Source organism: Scyliorhinus torazame, chromosome 13 (genome assembly GCF_047496885.1).
Source record: "Scyliorhinus torazame isolate Kashiwa2021f chromosome 13, sScyTor2.1, whole genome shotgun sequence".
Lineage (NCBI taxonomy): Eukaryota > Metazoa > Chordata > Chondrichthyes > Carcharhiniformes > Scyliorhinidae > Scyliorhinus > Scyliorhinus torazame.
In genome coordinates this window covers 167,910,511-167,932,815 of record NC_092719.1, presented here as the reverse complement: position 1 = coordinate 167,932,815, position 22,305 = coordinate 167,910,511, and the positions used below count along the sequence as shown (strand labels likewise).

Here is a 22,305-nt window from a genome sequence, read left to right as displayed (position 1 = left end):
GTGCAGAAGGAGGCCATTCGGCCCATCGAGTCTGCACAGGCTCTTGGAAAGAGCACCCTACCCAAGGTTCACACCTCCAGCCGATCACCATAACCCAGTAACCCCAACCAACACTAAAGGCAATTTTGGACACTAAGGGCAATTTAGCTTGGCCAATCCACCTAACCCGCACATCTTTGGACTGTGGGAGGAAACCGGAGCACCCGGAGGCAACCCACGCACACACGGGGAGAATGTGCAGACTCCGCACAGTGACCCAAGCCGGGAATCGAACCTGGGACCCTGGAGCTGTGAAGCAATTGTGCTATCCACAATGCTACTGTGCTGCCACGGTAATGTGGTTAATTCTGTGTCTAAATTAAAGTTTGTTTTAACATAAAAGATACCTATTGGTCAGAGTCATTACTCCTGCGGTGAAGTATCCTTTCCTCACAGTTTTACAAATTAAAAATGTTTGGGGTTCTTGTCCAGTTTCCAAACAAACGTTGCGGTCTGGCCGATTTCCTGACACTATTCTGTGTATTCTGCCACGACATCTCTATGGACTTGCCCATTAAATTAATTTGCCTGTCCACATTAGCTTGCACTGATTTCATGACATCATCAGGGCCTTTATTTAAGTTTAAAATACTGGTCATAAAACCGTTCCTTTCTCCCTTAAACTGAATGCAAAATTCAATCATATTGAGATCACTACTAGCTACGAGTACTTTCACTGTGAGGTCATTAATTAATCCTACCTATTTGCACAATTCCAGATCCAATACAGCTTGACCCCGATTGGGTCCTCAGCCTGCATATTAATGTCTTATGATTCATGCAAGAGGACACCAGATTGCTCTGAAGCACAGGCATCTGTAGTCTCTTACTATTTAACTAATAGTTTTTTTTTTCTGTTCTTCCTATCAAAATGGATAAACTCACATTTTCACATTATACCCCATCTGTCATTTCTTTCGCATTGCAGACTCTTTGTTGGTGGTAGGTCGTAAGTAAAGTCACCATAGTCCCAGATGACCATAGGCTACTTTCCCCTTTGAGGGAGAGAGCTGACCGCTGGTGATTTAACCTAAGGATCATCACAATTCCGGCGAGGGACAAGATTGAGAAGGCGGGCTTTCATGAATGACTTCAAGCCAGTAAAGACCAAGCTCCGGGGCATCCTCGGGATTACATTTTTTTTTATTGGGGCAATTCTCCAGACATCGGCATAAGGGCAGATAGGGTGAGGTGGGTGTAGGAGTGGACCTGGGTAGAGTGCTCTTTCAGAGGGTCAGTGCAGACTCAATGGGCCGAATGACCTTCTGCACTGTGGGAATTCTATGATTCTTATATCCTCCTCATAACTTGTTTCCCACTTATTTTTGTATCAGTAGCAAGTGTGTTTGCATTACACTATGCCCCGTCATCCAAGTTATTAATATAGATTGTGAATAGTCGCAGCTTCATAATTGATCCCTGTGGCATGCCAGTATTTACAGTTTGGCAACCTGAAAATTGCCCATTTATCCTGACTATCTATCCTGTTTGTTACTAATACTCTATTCCTGCTAATTGAGTACCCCCAACATAATATAACTTTTGATGAGGCACATTATTTAATAACTTTTCAAAATCCAAATATACTACATATGTACTCATTCCCCTTTATTCACCCTGTTTGTTACGTAGAAACATGGGAAACAGTAGCAGGAATTGGCCAGTCAGCCCTTCGAGCCTGCTCCACCATTCAACATGATCATGGTTGAGCCTCTATCTCATCACTCTTCCCAAATCATTTGACACCCTTGAATCCAGAAATGTATTTCCTTCTAAAATATATTCAGTGATTTGGTCTCTTCAATCTTCTGTGGTAGAGAATTTGATAGGTTCACCAACTAGCACTGCTGCGTCACAGTTCCAGGATTCAATTCCAGCACGGTAGCCTTGTGGATAGCACAATTGCTTCACAGCGCCAGGGTCCCAGGTTCGATTCCGTCTTGGGTCACTATCTGTGCGGAGTCTGCACGTTCTCCCCGTGTGTGCGTGGGTTTCCTCCGGGTGCTCCGGTTTCCTCCCACAGTCCAAAGATGTGCAGGTTAGGTGGATTGGCCATGCTAAATTGCCCTTAGTGTCCAAAATTGCCCTTAGTGTTGGTTGGGGTTACTGGGTTATGGGGATAGGGTGGCGGTGCTCTTTCCAAGAGCCAGTGCAGACTCGATGGGCCGAATGGCCTCCTTCGTCACTGTAAATGCTATGATTCTATAACCCCACCTAACCTTTTTTGGATACTACGGAAATTTAGCAAAACCAATCCACCTAATCTGCACATCTTTGGACTGTGGGAGGAAATAGCAGCACCCGAAGGAAACTCACGCAAACATGGGGAGAACGTGCAAACTCCGCACAGTGACCCAAGCCGGGAATCGAACCTGGGACCCTGGAGCTGTGAAGCAACTGTGCTAACCAATATGCTACCGTGCTGCCAATATAAAGTTCGAAATCAAAATAGCTGACACACGTAACCTGGTATAAGCAGCAGCTCTGACTCAGTGTAAATGGCAAATGGTTAGCTCTATTTGCCTGATAAACACAACAGCCAGCGTAAGCGGGTGGAGATCACAATCCAATATGTGAGAAAACAATAAAACGTTAAAATCAGATGTTTTGTTGCTCGTCAACTCAACAACCTAAACATATGAAACACCATCTTTGCTCACCGCTATGCATCTGTTGCTGTCTTTCCCCACTTCCTCGACTTTTAAACTGACGATACTGTATTGTTATTTATCTCTTTCCAGCAAAGATAACTACAGAACAGGGTTCCTGTCCCTGTAGGGGCACTTAAAGTTTAACTTTTGAATAAAAATTTAGAAGGACATGATTAGAGTTATTTTGTGACTTTGAACCTTACCTTGTATAAACTGTAAAGTAATGTAATCATATACACCAATGAATATCTAGATATGCAAACTAAAACAAATAGATTTTCAATTAGACATTTGTTGCAGCACCATCCAGTGGCGACAATCAGGTCTACTATATCAAGTAAAAAGATACGTAAAAAGAAGCTACCTGTGCACTTCGGGAAAAGCAAGCATGAAGGGGAACTGGATGGGTCAGTGGGTTAAAACACCACCACCTCAAATTTGCAACCTCCCTTCAAAGATGTGCCACGAACAAATAAAAGAAAAATTTGATGATGTGAGGAATCTAACACAAATTGACCTTGTGAAGTCTTGATTGTAGTCCTTTAGGCAACAATTATTTTGGATAAATGTGAATAGCAAGCTTACTTCAAAGATTCCATAACATAAGTTATAAGAAACAGAAAGTTATACTACTAGTGCAGAAGAGTATTCCAAAGATACAAGAACATTACACTGAAGATAATTTGCCATTCCAGAGACAAAGTGTAATGCTGAGCGAGCCACATATCTCCCAGATGCTAAGGTAATACAGAACTTAAACTTGGTAAGCTTCTGATGAATGCAGGGTATTCAGTGTTGTCAATAATCGCATGATGATCCTTATGGCCCACTCTGAGGACACTGCTAATATAAGGCATTCATGCTGTCACATGACCGATCACTGCATCCTGATGTCCGATGGCATCTCTGGACTCAATGTCAAGAAGCAGCCTCTGCATTAATTAGCACAGAATTGTTACGGTGCAGAAGGAATTCATTTGGCCCATTGTGGCTGCACCAGCGCTCCAAATTTGCATTATGACTTAGTGCCATTCCCCTGCCTATTCCTATTCAAATAATTATCTACTGCCCTCTTGAATGCTTCTATTGAACTTGTCTTCACTACACTTCCAGTCACTGCAGTCCAGACCTGAACCAGTTTGTTTCCTTCTTTTGCAAATCACTTCCTGTGCACTCTTGTTCTTGATCCTTTTATGAGTGGCACAGTTTTTCGCTATATACTCTATCCATCCCCTTAATGATTTTGGACATCTCTATCAAATCTCCTCTTAGCCTTCTTCTCGCCAAGGAGAACAGTCGCAACCTCTCCAATCTATCCTCACGGCTGAAGTTTCTCATCCCTGGAACCAGTCTTGTAAACCTCTTCTGCACTCCATTTGATATGTTCACATCCTTCCTCTCATGTGGTACCCACAACTGTACACAATATTCCAGCTGAAGTTTAGTATCTTGCGCAAGTTCAGCACAACTTTCTTGCTCTTCTTGTACTCTATGTCTTTATTAATAAAGCAAGGATACAATATGCTTTATGAAGTGGTCTCTCCAACTTGAGTGATTCATGCACCTATCCACCCAGGTCCCTCTGCTCCTACACCTCTTTACGAATGTTACCCTTTATTTTATAGTTTCTCTCCATGTTCTTCCTACCGAAAGGCATCACTTCACACTTCTTCTCATTGAATTTTATCTGCCAACTAATTGCCCACTCCACCAACTTGTCTATGTTCTTTTGAAGTTTTACACTGTCCTCTTCACTGTTTACAATACCTCCAAGTTTTGTATCATCTGCAAACTTTGAAACTGTCCATTGCACAACAAGATATAGATCATTAATATATATCAGGAAAAGCAATGATCCCAATACTGACCCCTGGGGAACACCACGACAAACATTTCACAAGCCCGACAAATATCCATTGACCATTACTTTCTGCTTCCTATGATTCAGCCAATTTTGTATCCATGACATTACTGCGATGATATGCATAAGGCAAGTTTGTACATAATGTTATGCACGACCTCCGACCCCTAGGTGGCATTGTAAACCCATCACATCACCCTGTGATCTGGGAGTTGGGAGTAAGTCGTCCTGGGAGGTAAACGTATTTGCAGTAGTTCCACAACAGTTGATGAGTGTTAGTTGTTTATTACGTAATTTATTCTAGTTATCTTATCACAGAGTTGTTCTATAATAAATTATTGAAACTACATGTTCTGTAGTTCATCATTCACTTTCGGCCAGTCTACAGAACATGACATAGTATCAGGGCTGATGGTTTAACAAGAACTTGAACATTCTGTACGAAAAATTCATAGTCATCATAGAATTTACAGTGCAGAAGGAGGCCATTCGGCCCATCGAGTCTGCACCGGCTCTTGGAAAGAGCACCCTACCCAAGGGCAACACCTCCCCCCTATCCCCATAACCCAGTAACCCCACCCAACACTAAGGGCAATTTTGGACACTAAGGGCAATTTATCATGGCCAATCCACCTAACCTGCACATCTTTGGACTGTGGGAGGAAACCGGAGCACCCGGAGGAAACCCACGCACACACAGGGAGGATGTGCAGACTCCGCACAGACAGTGACCCAAGCCGGAATCGAACCTGGGGCCCTGGAGCTGTGAAGCAATTGTGCTATCCACAATGCTACCGTGCTGCCCTCAAACCGCTGAAGATAACTCTACAGGATAAGAAAGGAAATAAATCTTTGCGACCATGTGACTAACCTTGAAAGTTACTGGCATATGGTGCTCAACTCGCAGTAAAACTTCAAAGCCTGGAACGGAAGGCATCAGGCACTTCAACAGCTTCGGTTTACCGGTAATGGAGACGAAAATTAGAAGGTGTTTAAGCAACAGTTTAAACTTTATGTTGCAGCCCTTAGTCTGCAGGGACAGCCTGATGAGAGGCGTATCGTGCTGCTGTTCACTGTAGCAGGTCCCCAAGCAATTGAGGTCTTCAATTCTTTTGCATTTGAAAATTCGATCAGCATTGCTCCCCTAGAAAAAACTAAACCTTTGAGCGCTATATATTCCATATGCGCACCCACAACACGGGAGAGACATTCGATAGCTTCCTCACTGACTTGCGATTGAAGGCGCAGTCGTGAAACTTCAGCACACTCCAGTCATCAATGATATGAGACCAGATAGTGGTGCCACACCTGGATCGTGTGTACCCGTTCCAGGGGCAACCCCGTCTGCCCATAATGACTGCTGAGGCCTCTGGCTGCGCAGCTGAAGGCTATTGCTAATAGGGAATTGACAATCGTGGTTAAGTCAGCACTTCACACATACCAAATGGGTTCCCGTGGGTGGGCGGGCCATGTAGCATGAGGGAGTCATTGCCTATCATCCCAATCATACCCTGATTTCTGGACATTGTGCTTGAACACTGCGGGAGGCAACATCACACACCCAACATTCAAACACCCAGGGGGTGGATCACAGCTCCAGGGACATGTGCACAGCCAGAAGGTGGGTGAGCGCCACGGGCGGAGGGTGTCTGGAGAGATGGGCAAAGGGTCTGGAGGTCATCCGCATTGCGGAAGAAAGTGACAGAGGCATCATAATGGTTGTGCGAAAAGGTATTAATGTGTTGAACAAACCCCACTCCTGATGGTGCTGTCCCCCTCCCACGGTGCCCTCAGTGATCCTCAACATGCTTGGCCCTCCCAGTTCTACCACGTCTTGGTGTTTCCCCAGGATGCACATCTGATGTCTGAGGTGGAAGCTGCAAGCTGCTTACCTCTTCCCGTGGCCTTCGATGCCCTTGCAGCCACTTGGGTTCTCTGGGGCCGGAGGGCCCCGGCTCACTTGTCGGCGGTACATGTGCTGTCCCGTGTGCTGATCTCAAGGCGCAGCCTCATCAGAGAGATGGAACTTGGGGGATCTGGTGGCCACCGTCGCCACTCAATGGGACGGGTCTGGCTCGGCACCCAGCACTCTCTCCTCCCGATCGGTGCCCATAGGGGCCTGGGGTACACCTTGGGATGGAGGGGGGGGGCAGCTGGTTCGAGCCCAGGCTGCTCCTGCATCATCTGGCTCTGCCAGCTCTCGCAGTTCCCCATGGTCTGCACCATAGTGTCCATGCCCTCAGTGATGCTCCTGACGTGAGTGCGCCATGCTTTGCAGCACCTCAGCAATGCCCATCTGCGACTGGGACAGGCTCCGCAGTGCCTCAGCCATTCACATCTGAGAGCGGGCCATGTCCCGCAGAACCTTATCAAGGTCAGCCTGGTACTGGGTGACATCCCCCAGCAAGTCGGACATTCTGGTGAGACCCTCAGCCATGGCCGTCACCAATTGCGCGCCGCCTTGGACACCTTCACTCATGGTGCCGACGTCATGCACCAGACGTTCCACTGCGGTCGCCACCCTAGCAGTGTTGGCCTCGGTGCCACTCATTGCCAGCGCCATCTCCTGCACCCCCAGCCTCTAGGACTCCTCCAAGCAGCTGTGGATCTACTGGAGGGACGCTGAAATCACCCTCTAAATGTCCAGGTTGCTCCCTGTCATCTCCATCAACTCCGGGTATCTCTGGAGCTCAGAAGCTCAGCATCAGAATGGGACCCAGCTGGGTCCTGGGATCAAGCAGCCCTCCAAATGCTGTCTCGCCTGGAGGTTCCTGCCTCCACCTGATGTGCATCATCAGCAGTGTGGTGCGCACCAGATTGTGCCCCCGAAGCCTGTCGACTAACATCTCCCTCCGAGGTGTGCGTATCTGCGCTGGTGGAGGGTGGGGATGACCGCTGTGAGGTTGCATCCTCGGAGCTCCCCTCCGAGGTATTCTCCTCAGAGTCAGGAGAGAGGATGGGACGGCGCATTCAGCTGGTGGACCTGCGGGAGAATGGATATGTGGTCAGTGGGAGGGATTGGTCAGTCAGTAAGGCGCTTACTACTCATGTTTGACAGGTCCCCCAAGCAGAGCCAGGTGGTTTCTCACCTCTGCGTTGTCCGCCAGCCTCCACGTGGCTGACCGATCTGTCCTTGGCCACACCGGTCACCTCCAGTGCATGCTCCTTGAAGGAGGTGAGGGTTCTTACATCTGGCACTACTCCGCCAATCTGGGCCCTCTCTCGACGGTTATGGGAGAGCTTTTCCTGAGGAGACAAAGAGAGGGCATTGTTAGCTCACGCGTGGTTCACAGTGATGGGAAGGGGGATGGAGGAAGGGCTGGGAGTCTCATGGGGAGTTGGAGGTAGATGCTCCCTTGGATAGTGGGGGTGGGGGCGTTGGTGTCTACTCACTCATGCTGCCCGTTGTAGGTCGTTGACCTTTTTTCGGCATTGAAGGCAAGTCCTCCTGGTTATACTTCCCGAGCTGACAGCTGCCGCCACCACATCACAGGCAGCATCGGCTGCCTTGTGGCTGACTATCCTAGACCCTCGGGGTAACAGGACGTCCCTTCTTGCCTCCACAGCGTCTAGCAGCCTTCCCAGGTCAGCATCTCCGAATCTTGGGGTTGGTCTCCTGGGTGCCATTGTTTCGAGCTGGCTGGGGTTGGACTGTCCGACTCGCCAGAATGTCCGACTTGCTGGGGGATGTCACCCAGTACCAGGCTGACCTTGATGAGGTTCTGAGGGACATTTCCCGCTCTCAGATATGAATGGCTGAGGTACTGCGGAGCCTGTCCCAGTCTCAGGTGGGCATTGCTGAGGCGATGCAAAGTATGGCCCAGTCACTGAAATTGGAGGCCAAATGCTGAGTCTCCGAGGATAATTAATCCTCGTACTCAACTGGATGTTATGAAATTGGTTACAAAGAAATTACCACATTTACAAAACAAATCAAGTCTGTAGCTGATACAAGCTTACTATTCTGACTTCTTGGCACAAACTCACAATATACCACAAATGGCATCTGCCTCTTTATGCTGACTACATTTCCCCCAGGATCTTATTTCAGACATATACTCAGCTTTAACCTTACCCAAATAGAATAGATACATAAACATATAAAGACATACACACCATCACAGAGGTCTGATGAAAGAAAGACAAAATCTACATTTAGACAGCACTGTTCATGATGTCTCAAATCACTTTACAGCCAATTAAATAATTTTGTCACTGGTAGAATGTAGGCCGAGTTATCAAATGGTACAATATGCTTAATGGGCTGACTGGCTTATCCTGCTCCTAATACCTATGTTTGTAGGTCATTCTGGAATGGATGAGATGGGTTAGATAGCTTTTATCATCCATAATTATCTTGTGAACGGAGGATGGAATCATGGATGGAGTTGTTTATTTTGTTGCTAATGGAGTTTTACTGTGAGCAAGCCTTGTGGGGTGAAATTGCCATGACAGGCAATGGAGAAAACAATGCTGTCATGGATAAATGAAACTCAATAGGTAGGTCAGGAAGGACATGATCTATTAATTTTTTCCATCATGTACATATTCTCACCAACTGCCACAAGTCCAGTCTGGCAGCTATGTTCTTCAACAGCTGACCATTTCAGTCAGGAGTGGTGCTACTGAGCCTTCTTCATAATGGACCTTGACATCTCCCACCAAGAATACATTCTGTTATCGTCAGTGTCTCTTCCAAATGATGTCTAACATGGAGGACCACTTTTTCATCAGGTGAGGGAGGGAGGTAGCAATCAGCAGGTTTTCTTGCCCCGTTTGACCTGAAGCCATAAGTCATGGGATTCCAGGGTCACTCTTTCCCAACTGAGCATCGTGATGACAACACCTCTGGAGGGTCTGTCCTGTTGTGGACATGACACACGCGCAATGGTAATGGAGCAGTCTGGAATGCTGTCTGAAAGATATGCTTTTGCAAGTGTAACTATTTCAGGCTGTTGCTAGGCTGGTCTGTGGGACAGCTCTCCCAATTTTGGAACAACTGTTCAGATGTTAGCTCCACGGGGCAGATAGGTTTACTGTACTTTTGTAGTGTCCGGTGCCTTAGTCAATGCTGGTTTTATTTTTGTCTTTTTTGTGTGATTTGATAAAACTAAGTGACCTGCTAGGTCATTTCAAGAGGCAGTTAAGAATCAATCACATTTGCTACAGGTCTGGAGTCAAATACCAGCAGATCAGACAAAGACAGATTTATTTTCCCACAAGGCCATCTGTGCATCTCAAGAGGTTTTTACAACAATTTGGTCGTCATCAGTGTTGTTGATAATAGATTTTCATTTTCAGATTTATTTACTTAACTGAATTTAACTCCCTAGCTGCCATGATGAAATTTGAATTCTGACTCTAGATCACCAGTTCAGGCCTCTGGATTACTAGCCCAACATCATCTCTACGCTACCTGTTCCCATGTTCTAAATAGAACTCTTGAAGAAAAGGCACAAAAATTGGGCAACATATGGAATTTTACCAAAATTACGACCAAGGAAAATACCCTACCCCTTGAATGTTTTCATCCTTGCAACTGGGTTTATCGACTGCTTGTGCAGTCTAAATAGTTAGAATAGCTATACAATAAAATAGACATATATTTTGTGGTGTAATTAGCTTTTTTCAAGGAAAGATATATATAATAAACACACAGTTCTACATATAATAAACTGGTCAAATGTACAAGACAATATATGCAAGCCTGAAGAAGTAAACCTTGGTCAATACTGACCCTTTAGCGTGATCTGAAATTTCTCCAGTCTAAGTTTTAAAATTCTTCAGATATTAAAGTGGCAATGGGATACCCAATTAGAAACATTCACTACTAACGACTCAAGACATGAACATGAAAATTTGCAAGGGTACAAGTTAAATAGCTTATATTCAAATTCTCAAAAAATACTTTCCATATTTTGTTCACTCATTATCAGATACCTTTTCACACTTCCCAAAAATGCAACAATTCAAGACCACTTCCTGTACAAAAATAAATATGATAGTTGTACTATTTAAACACCATGCTATTGAATTTATAGTTAATACTTTTTCTAAAGTACATGAGAATTTTATAAATATTAATAGAGGATTGGCAGATAGCTAATTTGATTCCTAAATGCAGGAAGGGAGATACTACATGTCCAGGTAACTGCAGACCAATTAACAATGTTGGTTGAAAGATAGTGGAATCCTTACTGAATGATGTACGGTTAAAGTCATGTTGCTCGCAAACAGCAAATTCACAAACAATCAACATGCTATTCCATGGGGCTTAATCAGATAGGTACCAGCCATGTGAGGGCAGCACTGAGTAGGGCAGCATTGAGTAGGGCTCTTTTCTAAATTGTGGTGCAGTCCCAGTATCTGGCAGACGGGGGTGCCCCTGAGCAATATCACAATCACACAATCACAAAATTGTTATTGCAAAGGAGGCAGCCATTTGGCCCATTGTGACTGCACCAACTCTCCAAACAAGCATCATACATAGTGCCATTCATCTGCCTTTCCCCCATATCTTGTTTATGTTCAAATCATCACCTAATGAAGTTCTACACTGTCCTCTTCAAAGTACAACATTTACAAATTTTGTGTCATCCGCAAACTTTGAAATTGTCTCTGCACATCAAGATCTAGATTAATGTATATCAGGAAAAACAAGGATCCCAACTCGTCCCTCAGCCTAAACTATCCATTGACCGTCAATCTCTGCTTCCCATTATTCACCCAATTTTGTATCCACATTGCTACTGTTCCTATTATTCCATGAGTTCTAACTTTTCTCATAGCCTGCTGTGTGTCACTGTATTGAATGCCTTCCGAAAGCAAATATTTTGTGCATCCTGGTATTTCTCTCCAATATTTCCTCTTGGTTCCTACACCCCTACAGAATGAATTTAAAGCCCTCCCAATAACTCTGTTCAGGCACAACCCGTTCAGCTTCTCAAGGTGCCATCTCCCCCACAGCCAATTCCAGCGTCCCAGGAATATAAAGCCCTCCCTGCACCATTTTTTCAGCTACGCCTTCATCTGTCTTTTCCTTCTATTCCTATATTCAGTTGTACATGATACTGGGAGTAATCCAGAGATCACTACATTTGAGGTCCTGCTTGCTTAGTTTCTACCTAGCTCCCTAAATTCTGAGTGCGTGATGCCATTCACCTTCCCACTAAGTCATTGGCACCATGTGCACCACGGTCTCTGGCAGGTCACCCATCCCCAGAATAGTGCCCTGCAACCACTCTGACATCCTTGGACCTGGCACCAGGGAGGCAACATACACACTGCAGCCACATCTACGGCCACAGAAATGCTGTTTGTTCCCCTAACTAATGAATCCTCTATCACTATTGCTCTTCCTTTCTTCTTCCTCCCTTCCTGTACAGTTGAGCTGCTCGTAATGTCACAAACCAGGCTCTGACTGTACTGCTCTGAGGAACCAGTGGCCTCACTAGTTTCCAAAAAGAAAAAACGATTTCTGAGCACGACCCCCGGGGACTCCTTCGCTACCTGCTTAGTTCTCTTCGACTGCCTGCTGGTCATGCCTGCTGGTCATCCATTCCCTCTCTGCCTTCAGGCCCTTAAGCTGTAGTGTGACCACCTCTCAGAGCATGCTATCCATGTAGCTCTCAGGCTCACGGATGAGCCACAGTGGCTCCAGCGACTCCCTGAGTTCCGAAACTCAGAGCTCAAGTTTCTGCAGTTGGAAGCACTTCCTGCACATATGGTCATCTAGGACACTGGTCGTGTTCATGGCTTCACATATTTCAGGACATGCCTAGCACTTGACCGAGCTCCCCTGTCATGTCTTAACTGTACTTCTCTTGCATTAGCTTTATCCTACTTTGGACTACTTGCACTACCTTACTACATTGGCCCTAACTTTCCCTAATTATAGTCGCTGGTTTTTCACACATTGCTTACACTAAGCATTTACTGGGCAATCAACGTACTAGTTTTCTGTGACATCACAATGGTTTTCTTTTCCAACTGCTGCCTCACAGCAGATGAAATACTCACCAACTAGCCTCTTCTCCTGAAATAGGATACGATCACTTCCTGAAGGCTGAGAAAATTAAAAGGCAAAAGAGCACCTCCCCTAGGTATCAAATTCTCACTTTGAAACAAATTCCCAAATATGCTCACTCGGTCTGTGTCTCACTCAGACTGAAGTTTCTCTCACTGATCATGTGCCACTTGCTGATCCACCAGTGAAGATGTCAAAGCCATTATTGCAGTGAGAATCAGACATTTCTGAGTAAATATCTTTGTTCAGGCTGCACTTCAGTTGCAACCATTCCAGCTTTGCTCAGATCTCACTGCTGTCTCCCCATGGAAAATGGAGATTTGGGAAAGAAAACACGAATAAACAAACATTGCTCACGTGATAAGCAATGTGGTGTATAAAGTGCAGGTAAGTGAAAACATGAACAAACGAAAGACAGGATTTTACTGTAATAATCAAAAGTCTAGAAACTGAAAATGTAATAAAAATCAGTCTGCACAGATTTACTTCAGGGAAGGTCATGCTTAAACAACCTGATTGAATTTCGTAGTAGTTATTGATATGGGGAATGCATTAGGCACAGTACAACTGAATTTCCGAAGGTCACTGAAAAGGTACCATATATGAGACTCATATCAAAGGTCAAAATATAGCTGAATGGGGCACATGCTAGCTGCAAAATAGGAAAGTAGTTATTCAAATGGAAGGAATGCTGGTCTGCAAGGATCACTGCTGGGACCATTGTTGTTCAGATCTTTTATGTAAAATGGTGAACTCAAACTGGAATTTAAATTTCAGAAGTTGCGAATGCCACCAAATTGGTGGGTGTAGTTAATACAGAGGAAGACAATGACAAAATGTAGGAAGTCATTTATAAATTGGCAAAACGAACATGTAATAGTCAGATTAACTTTAAAATAGATAATATAATCCTTGGAAACTAAGTGTCTAAATGGGATAGATGAAAACAGGAATCTGGAATCACAGAGACCGATCATTAAAAGTCTATTGACAATTGCTGACATTTTTAAAATTAAGTCAATATTATCTTTGGTTAAATGCATAATATTCTATTTATTACTGCCAGCTGTTCTTTTCTAGTCCACTATTGTAGAGCACTGCATCTAGCTACCAATCTCCAAGCTTGAGGAGATTGAATACGAATCTCACCCTAGCACAAGTTCAATATTTCCAAATATTCCAAAATCTGATCAGAGCTGTTTCACTGTGTGGAACTCCTGAGCAACTCAAGGCACTTTTCCAAAAAAAAAACCTGAAAGATTTGTCTTGGGGGGTTTGCTCTCATGTAATCCCAAGCAGTTTATAGAGCTTCATTCGTATAATTTCTGACTGATGAGGTCAAGGTGACTGGTTAAAAAAGTGACATTTCATTTTGGGAAAATGATGCAGACAAATAAGAATGGAAAATTTATCATTTATAACCTTTTATAAAATATAGCTATTTCATCTGTTTATTAAAATGTATCTCTGTAAACAGCATGTTCTTGTACATGTGGTGGTATGAATTAGGGGTATTACGGTACCCTGTGATGCCGAGAGGCTATTGGTGGATAAACGCCAGGTCCCGATTGGATCAGCCGCCTACTGGCTCCACCCAGTAAGGCGGAGTATAAGAGCCCAGGTTCTTCCAGCAGCCGCATTCTGTAACTGTGCTGCTGGGGAACAAGTCTGCGTAATAAAGCCATCGATTGACTCCTTCTCATCTCGTCTCGTGAGTAATTGATTGTGCTACAATTTATTACGCAGACTTTAAAGAACATGAAGCTCCGAATCACTCTGGAATGTCTGCGAATCAGCCCCCACGCGGCAAACTCAGCGGCCACTTTTAAACACTGGTTAGCGTGTTTTGAAGGATACCTCCGAACGGCCACCTGCGTACCTACAGAAGACCATAAAATGCTGGTCCTGCATTCCAGGGTGAGCCCGGAAATCTACACGCTCATAGAGAACGCGGACGATTACCAGACGGCGCTCGCCATGCTGAGAGGACTCTATGTTCGGCCCGTCAACTAGGTTTACGCATGCCACCAGCTCGCGACGAGACGGCAAATCCCCGGGGAAATCGCTGGACGAATTCTACAGTGCGCTGTTAATACTGGTGAGAAACTGCAACTGCCCACCGGTTCCGGCTAATGAACATACGGAGCTACCGATTCGGGATGCTTTCGTGGCAGGTATGCTTTTGTCCCAAATTCGCCAGCGATTGCTGGAAAGAGACTCACTAGGCCTCAAGGAGGCATGGGCCCTCGTGGCCTCGTTCGATGTGGCATCGCAGAACGCCCGTGCCTACGCCCCCCACCGTGCGGCAGGCCCTTGGGCACCGTGGCCCCCCGCCGCGACCAAACCCCCGGCACCCCCGCAGGCCTGTGCTGCCAGAGCGCCAGATCACCCCGGTGGGCCCTGCTGCTACTTTTGTGGCCAAGCGAAACACTCCCGACTGCGATGCCCGGCCCGCTCAGCCCTCTGTAAAGGGTGCGGCAAAAAGGGGCACTTTGTAGCAGTGTGGCAGGCTCGGGGGGTCGCCGCAATCTCCTGGGGAGAACCAGGGCCCCAACCTCAACCCCCCCCAACGATCCATGTGCGGCCACCGGGCGCCGCCATCTTGGGTCCCGGACTCCATGCGGGAGGGATGGGTGCCGCCATTTTGTGCTCCTCCGGCCACATGCGATCAATGGGCGGCGCCATCTTGTCCACCCCTGACCATGTGCGACCCACTGACGCCGCCATCTTGGCTGATGGCTAAGGACCCCGGGATGGACGGCCCCACGGGGCCTGAGGAAAACGCCCCGATGCAGCAACAGCGACTGTCTTCGGTGACCTTGGACCAGTCACGGCCCCGAACGCTCCAAACGACAACAACAACGATATTCATAAACGGGTACGAGACGCCCTGCCTGATCGACTCTGGGAGCACGGAGAGTTTTATACATCCTGATACGGTAAGACGCTGTTCCCTTCCGATCCACCCGAGTAATCAAAAGATTTTCCTGGCAGCAGGATCCCATTCTGTAGAGATCAAAGGGTTCTGCATCGCAAACCTCATGGTGCTGGGGAGGCAGTTCAAGAACTATCGGCTTTACGTCCTTCCCCACCTCGGCGCTGCCACACTCCTGGGGTTGGATTTCCAGTGCAACCTCCAGAGTTTAACGTTTCAATTCAGCGACCCTATACCCCCACTCACTATCTGCGGCCTTGCGACCCTAAAGGTCGACCCGCCTTCCCTGTTTGCGAACCTCACCCCGGATTGCAAACCCATCGCCACAAGGAGCAGACGGTACAGCGCCCAGGACCGAACCTTTATCCGGTCAGAAGTCCAACGGCTGCTGAGGAAAGGCATAATCCAGACCAGCAATAGTCCCTGGAGAGCTCAGGTGGTAGTTGTAAAGACCGGGGAGAAGCAGAGGATGGTCATAGACTATAGTCAAACCATCAATAGGTACACGCAGCTGGATGCGTACCCTCTCCCCCGCATATCCGACATGGTCAATCGGATTGCACAGAACAAGGTCTTTTCCACGGTGGACCTTAAGTCCGCGCCTATCACCAGCTCCCCATCCGCCCGAGCGACCGCAAATACACTGCTTTTGAAGCAGATGGGCGACTCTATCACTTTTTAAGGGTTCCATTCGGCGTCACTAATGGGGTCTCGGTCTTCCAACGGGAGATGGACCGAATGGTTGACCGGTACGGTTTGAGGCCACGTTTCCGTATGTCGATAACGCCACCATCTGCGGCCACGACCAGCAGGACCACGACGCCAACCTCCGAAAATTCCTCCAGACCGCAAATGCCCTGAATCTCACATACAACAGGGAGAAATGCGTGTTTAGCACCGACCGTCTAGCCATCCTCGGCTACGTAGTGCGAAACGGAGTTATAGGCCTAGACCCGGAACGCATGCACCCTCTTATGGAGTTCCCCCTTCCTCACTGCTCCAAGGCCCTGAAACGCTGCCAGGGTTTTTTCTCTTATTACGCCCAGTGGGTCCCCAACTACGCGGACAAGGCCCGTCCGCTAATTCAGTCCACTGTCTTTCCCCTGTCGACAGAGGCCCGCCAGGCCTTCAGCCGCATCAAAGCAGATATCGCAAAGGCCACAATGCACGCCATCGACGGGTCCCTCCCCTTCCAAGTCGAGAGCGACGCGTCCGATGTAGCTCTGGCGGCCACCCTCAACCAAGCGGGCAGACCCCTGGCCTTTTTCTCACGCACCCACCACGCCTCAGAATTCCGCCACTCCTTAGTGGAAAAGGAGGCCCAGGCCATAGTGGAAACTGTGCGGCATTGGAGGCATTACCTGGCCGGCAGGAGATTCACTCTCCTCATTGACCAACGGTCGGTTGTTTTCATGTTCGATAATGCACAGCGGGGCAAGATCAAGAACGACAAGATCTTGCGGTGGAGGATCGAACTCTCCACCTATAACTATGAGATCTTGTATCGTCCCGGGAAGCTAAACGAGCCTCCTGATGCCCTATCCCGCGGCACGTGCCAACGCACAAGTGGACCGCCTCCGAGCCCTCCACGAGGACCTCTGCCACCCGGTAGTCACTCGGTCTTATCACTTCGTGAAGACCCGCAACCTGCCCTACTCCACCGAGGAGGTCAGAACAGCCACCAGGAACTGCCTAATCTGCGCAGAGTGCAAGCCGCACTTCTACAGGCCAGATAAAGCGCACCTGATAAAGGCTTCCCGTCCCTTTGAACGCCTCAGTCTGGACTTCAAAGGCCCCCTCCCCTCCACCGACCGCAACACGTACTTCCTGAACGTGGTTGACGAGTACTCCCGTTTCCCATTCGCCATCCCCTGCCCCGACATGACCGTGGCCACGGTCATTAAAGCCCTCTGCACAATCTTTACACTGTTCGGTTTCCCCGCCTACATACATAGCGATAGGGGGTCCTCCTTCATGAGCAACGAACTGCGTCAATTCCTGCTCAGCAAGGGCATTGCCTCAAGCAGGACGACCAGTTACAACCCCCGGGGTAACGGACAGGTAGAGAGGGAGAAAGGAACAGTCTGGAAAACCGTCCTACTGGCCCTATGGTCCAGAAATCTCCCAGGCCCCCGCTGGCAGGAAGTCCTCCCGGACGCCCTGCACTCCATTCGGTCGCTGCTGTGTACCACAACAAATCAAACACCTCACAAATGCCTCCTTGTCTTCCCTAGTAAGTCCTCCTCCGGAACCTCACTCACGACCTGGCTGGCAGCCCCGGGACCCATCCTGCACTGAAAACATGTGCGGGTACACAAATCGGACCCGTTGGTCGAGAGGGTTCACCTCCTCCACGCAAACCTTCAGTACGCCTACGCGTACCCCGACGGCCGACAGGACACGGTCTCTCTGCGGGACCTTGCGCCCACCGGATCTACACAACCCCCCCCCCCAACACCAATCACCCCCTCCCTCCCACCGGCATGCCCCACAGCCGCCCCCTTCCCGGGTGGATCGGTCCTTCTCCCGGTCCCGCCTAGAGGTAGTGAAGCAGGAAGAGACATCGCTACGCTCCCAGAGACGACGGTGCCCGAGCCAGCGCCTGCATCATCGCCGGGGCTGAGACGATCGGAGAGGACGACCAGGGCACCCATTCGACTCTTCGAATCATTATAACAAAGCAAGAAATGCCTCTATAAATAATTCAGTTGCCCAGTAAAAGCGGCATTGTAAATAGTGCTAGTCGTTTGATATCGGAGCATAGCTGCTGTGTTAGTGGCATCCCAGGTACCGATTCTGTAAACCCCTACCACCATACGGCCCACTACCCCCGCTGGGTTCTTTTTTAACAAGGGGTGAATGTAGTGGTATGCATTAGGGGTATTACGGTACCCTGTGATGCCGAGAGGCTATTGGTGGATGGAGGCCAGGTCCCGATTGGATCAGCCAGTAAGGCGGAGTATAAGAGCCCGCATTCTGTAACTGTGCTGCTGGGGAACAAGTCTGCGTAATAAAGCCATCGATTGACTCCTTCTCATCTCGTCTCGTGAGTGATTGATTGTGCTACATCACATTAAATGCTAATGGTTCTCCTTCACGCATAAAGTCATAAGCGCTTTGGTCTTCATTACCAAGATCTTTCCTCCCATGTAGCCTGCTCAACACTACAGACTGCTTTTCTTGAACTGAAAGTAAAGTATCTTGCACATATTATACACCATAACAGATGGTCAAGGATAATGCATAGGAGGTACATGCTTTGTCCATTACTTCCAAACTCGTAACTTAATTGTTATTCAATATACATAGTGTTCAAGCAATAAAACAGGTCACTTTAAACAAGCTACTCCATTACTTACGTGTCTGTTTGCTGTCCTTAGGCAATTGCATCTTGTTTCTCTGGCTGCTACCTTCCAGTATATAAACATAGCTCTTCACTTCTTTATCGAAAACCTGAAACAATAAATGGCACATGAGACACAAAACCTGAAACAATAAATGGCACTTGAGATGCAATCAAAGTAACATTAAAGCATACTCATTGAACTTTTACAAAAACACATTGCTGGAGCAAAACATGCTGAAGCAACACCAAGCTCAACATTCTTCTGCCATCCATAAAATCTGACATGATAAATAGAATTATTTCACATGATAAACAGAATTATTTCACAGTTCTCAGAAACGTATGGCTTACACAAGAAAAATGATTCCAGCTATCCTCAAGCCCCAAATTGAGAAAGAGACTAGACCACTTAGTAAGTTTTCACCAACAAAAATTTACATATCTGTAAAATATCAATGCCAAGTGAAGAGATGGAAAAGGAGTTCCACCTACAATTTATAAGTCTTTCAATGCTCACTAGCCTGTTATCCAGTATTATGTAAATCATTAATTATACTCCGATATCCTTGTTTCTCTCCAAGCATACTTTAGTATTTGGAAGACCACTGTTCACTGTTGCACTATAACTCCACAAGGTTCAAGGAACTTCTGGTTCCATTAAAAAAAGTCTTGTGGAAACACCACCTGAAATCACTATATAAAACGTATAAAAATAATAATAATCTTTAATAGAGTCTCAAGTAGGCTTACAGTAACACTGCAATGAAGTTACTGTGAAAATCCTCAGTCGCCACACTCCGGCACCTGTTCGGTTACAGAGGGAGAATTCAGAATTTCCAATTCACCTAACAAGCACGTCTTTCGGGACTTATAGGAGGAAACTCGGAGCACCCAGATGAAACCCACATAGACACGGGGAGGACATGCAGACTCCGCACGGACAGTGACCCAAGCCAGGCTCAAACCCGGGTCCCTGGCGTTATGAAGCAACAATGCCAACCACTGAGCTACCATGCCGCCCTGTGTGAGTGAGAGTACCTGTATATGTGTGTGTGTGTGAGAGAGTGTGTGTGATAGAGAGAGTGTGAGAGAGTGTGTGAGAGTGTGCGAGAGTGTGTGCATGTGTCTATGTGTCTGTAAGTGTGTGCGTATGTCTGTAAGTGTGTGCGTTTGTCTGTAAGTGTGTGCGTGTGTCTGTAAGTGTGTGCGTGTCTGTAAGTGTGCATGTGTCTGTAAGTGTGCATGTGTCTGTAAGTGTGCATGTGTCTGTAAGTGTGTGCGTGTGTCTGTAAGTGTGTGTGTGTGTCTGCAAGTGTATGTTTGAGTGCGCAGGTGCACCCAGCACATCCTGTTGCTTCAAGTATTCTGAAGGCATCATCTCCTTAGAGTTAATAATTCACACTGACTGAAATAAGGATTTATTTAGTCAATCATGAACTAAATGTCTGCTTAACTAGATGCAAATAAATCAAAAGCTGCTCGATGTACTCAGTTAGTAACAATAAGGAATGAGCAACAGGAAAGGAAGCAATCAAATCACTCATACTTGTTTTGTTCACTACTAATTTTAAACTTACACTGAACGAAAAGTTACTAAACAAATAATTTCAATTATATTTGAAAGAAAATGGTAACTTTCTCCAGATGAAAATTTAATGATATTTATAAGGAGAGAAACCCTTAAAAATTAAGCAGTTCTGATGAACTATCTCTTATTTATAGATTTGCTCTGTCCAGTGTTATAAATCCACACGTTAAGGTTTCTCAGCTAATTACATGGGAACAAACCTAACGGACTGAGAATAGATCAGGAATGGGAATAGATCAGGAATGAGTTGAACCACATTTTCCTACCCTTTCAATATAATGGGCCCCATCCTCAAGGCAGCCAAACCTCAATCCTTGTAGAACGTTACCAGATCTTGGAACCTCACTCCTATTACTCATACTCCAGAACCTCCTTGCAGTGCTCTCAAACCCTGTTGCCCATACCGACTACTCCCATGGTTTGAGGCACCATGTCTTCTCCAGCAAATCTAGACTCCATTTCCTCAATGTTGTCACATCCTGAGACACTAAAAAGTGACAGAGAGTTAGCTCTCCTCAGTGCTCTCAGACTGTGAGACACCCTGTTTTCCACATTGACACCGTATCTATTGAATGTCCCCCTTTAAGATGCAGACATCTCACCACAGTTGTCAGGCCACAGAACTTCCTCAATGTTCTAGACCTCAGGATTGTTGCCTTCCTCCCTGCAACACCTCACCACCCAATGCCAGTTCTGTCACTCCTTAGACCTTCTGTGCATGATCTCACCAAATGATCCTCACCTCAAGGCCTCTAACACACCAATTAGGTCAACCAAACCCTTGGAGCCTCCCTATTTCACATCCACTGCTGCCAAACATCAAATGCATCATCTCAAATATCACTGTGCTACCAAAGTCCAATGCCCACATAACTTCTGCAAAACCCTCATTTTACCTCCCTATTCCTGTTAGGCCTCATGTACCTACCTCCAGTCTATGTATCATCTTGCGGTCTACCCTGGGCTTTGAAAAGGCAAAAGGTTAAAATGAAATACTTAAATAAAGGAATATATAAAAATCGACGCAATTTATTTACAGGTTTTGACAAAAACATCGGGCAGAGTTGAATAACGTGACACTCAAAACACCAGTAAAAATCCTAGATTACAAGGTAATGGAAGCATCACTTGATGAGTCATAAAAATAAGTGGCACTGTTAGCACATTGGGTTTCTGCCATGTGATGCATAGATTATGACAGGATTGGTGTATTGCTGAAAAAGAGACATGCTGTCAAAGCGTTTCACTTTGCACTCATCAGGACGATGCACGAATACAAAATTTCAAAGAGAACAATGATTTATACTCCATGAGAAAAAAAGATGCTAATTAGTTGGCAAGTTGGATCTGATTGGTCACGACATTGCCATGACAAATGCACCAGGGATACCTCATGCTTTGATTCATTCAAAATAAATGATGCGATATCTGGACATACTCCTTTGCCTGCAACGGACAGATTCCTGAATGATATGTAACTTCTAGCAGACTTAATAAAATACATTGCGAGCCCAAACGATTATCTTACACTGGTTGTTCGTGTAATTCTTAGCATAATCAAGATTGTTCAGAAAATTATGCCCACTCACATAATCACATCTAACATTTGAGATTATGTTCTGAGTTTTACAAGTATGGGCTGGTTGAATATGGTCCAAAGAGCTTGGGCGGGATTCTCGACCCCCCGCCGGGCCGGAGAATCGCCGGGGGGGGGGGGGGGGGGGGGGGGGGGGGGGGGGGGGGCGGGGCGGAGTGAATCCCGTCCCGCCGGCGGCTGCCGAATTCTCCAGCACCATTTTTTTGATGGGGCGGGAATCGCGGCGTGCCGGTCTGGGGCCGTTGGTAGTGGCCCCCCCCCA

General features: G+C 46.6%; 1 protein-coding gene across 2 annotated transcripts in view; it reads right to left on the bottom strand.

The window, feature by feature from the left end:
• cfap20dc (CFAP20 domain containing) overlaps nt 1–22,305 on the bottom strand; it is a 692,307-nt gene that overhangs the window by 632,905 nt on the left and 37,097 nt on the right. For both annotated transcript variants that reach the window (XM_072472373.1, XM_072472374.1), the window contains exon 3: nt 18,872–18,965. In XM_072472373.1, the coding sequence (XP_072328474.1) occupies nt 18,872–18,965 (94 nt within the window). The remainder of the gene's footprint in view (nt 1–18,871; nt 18,966–22,305) is intronic.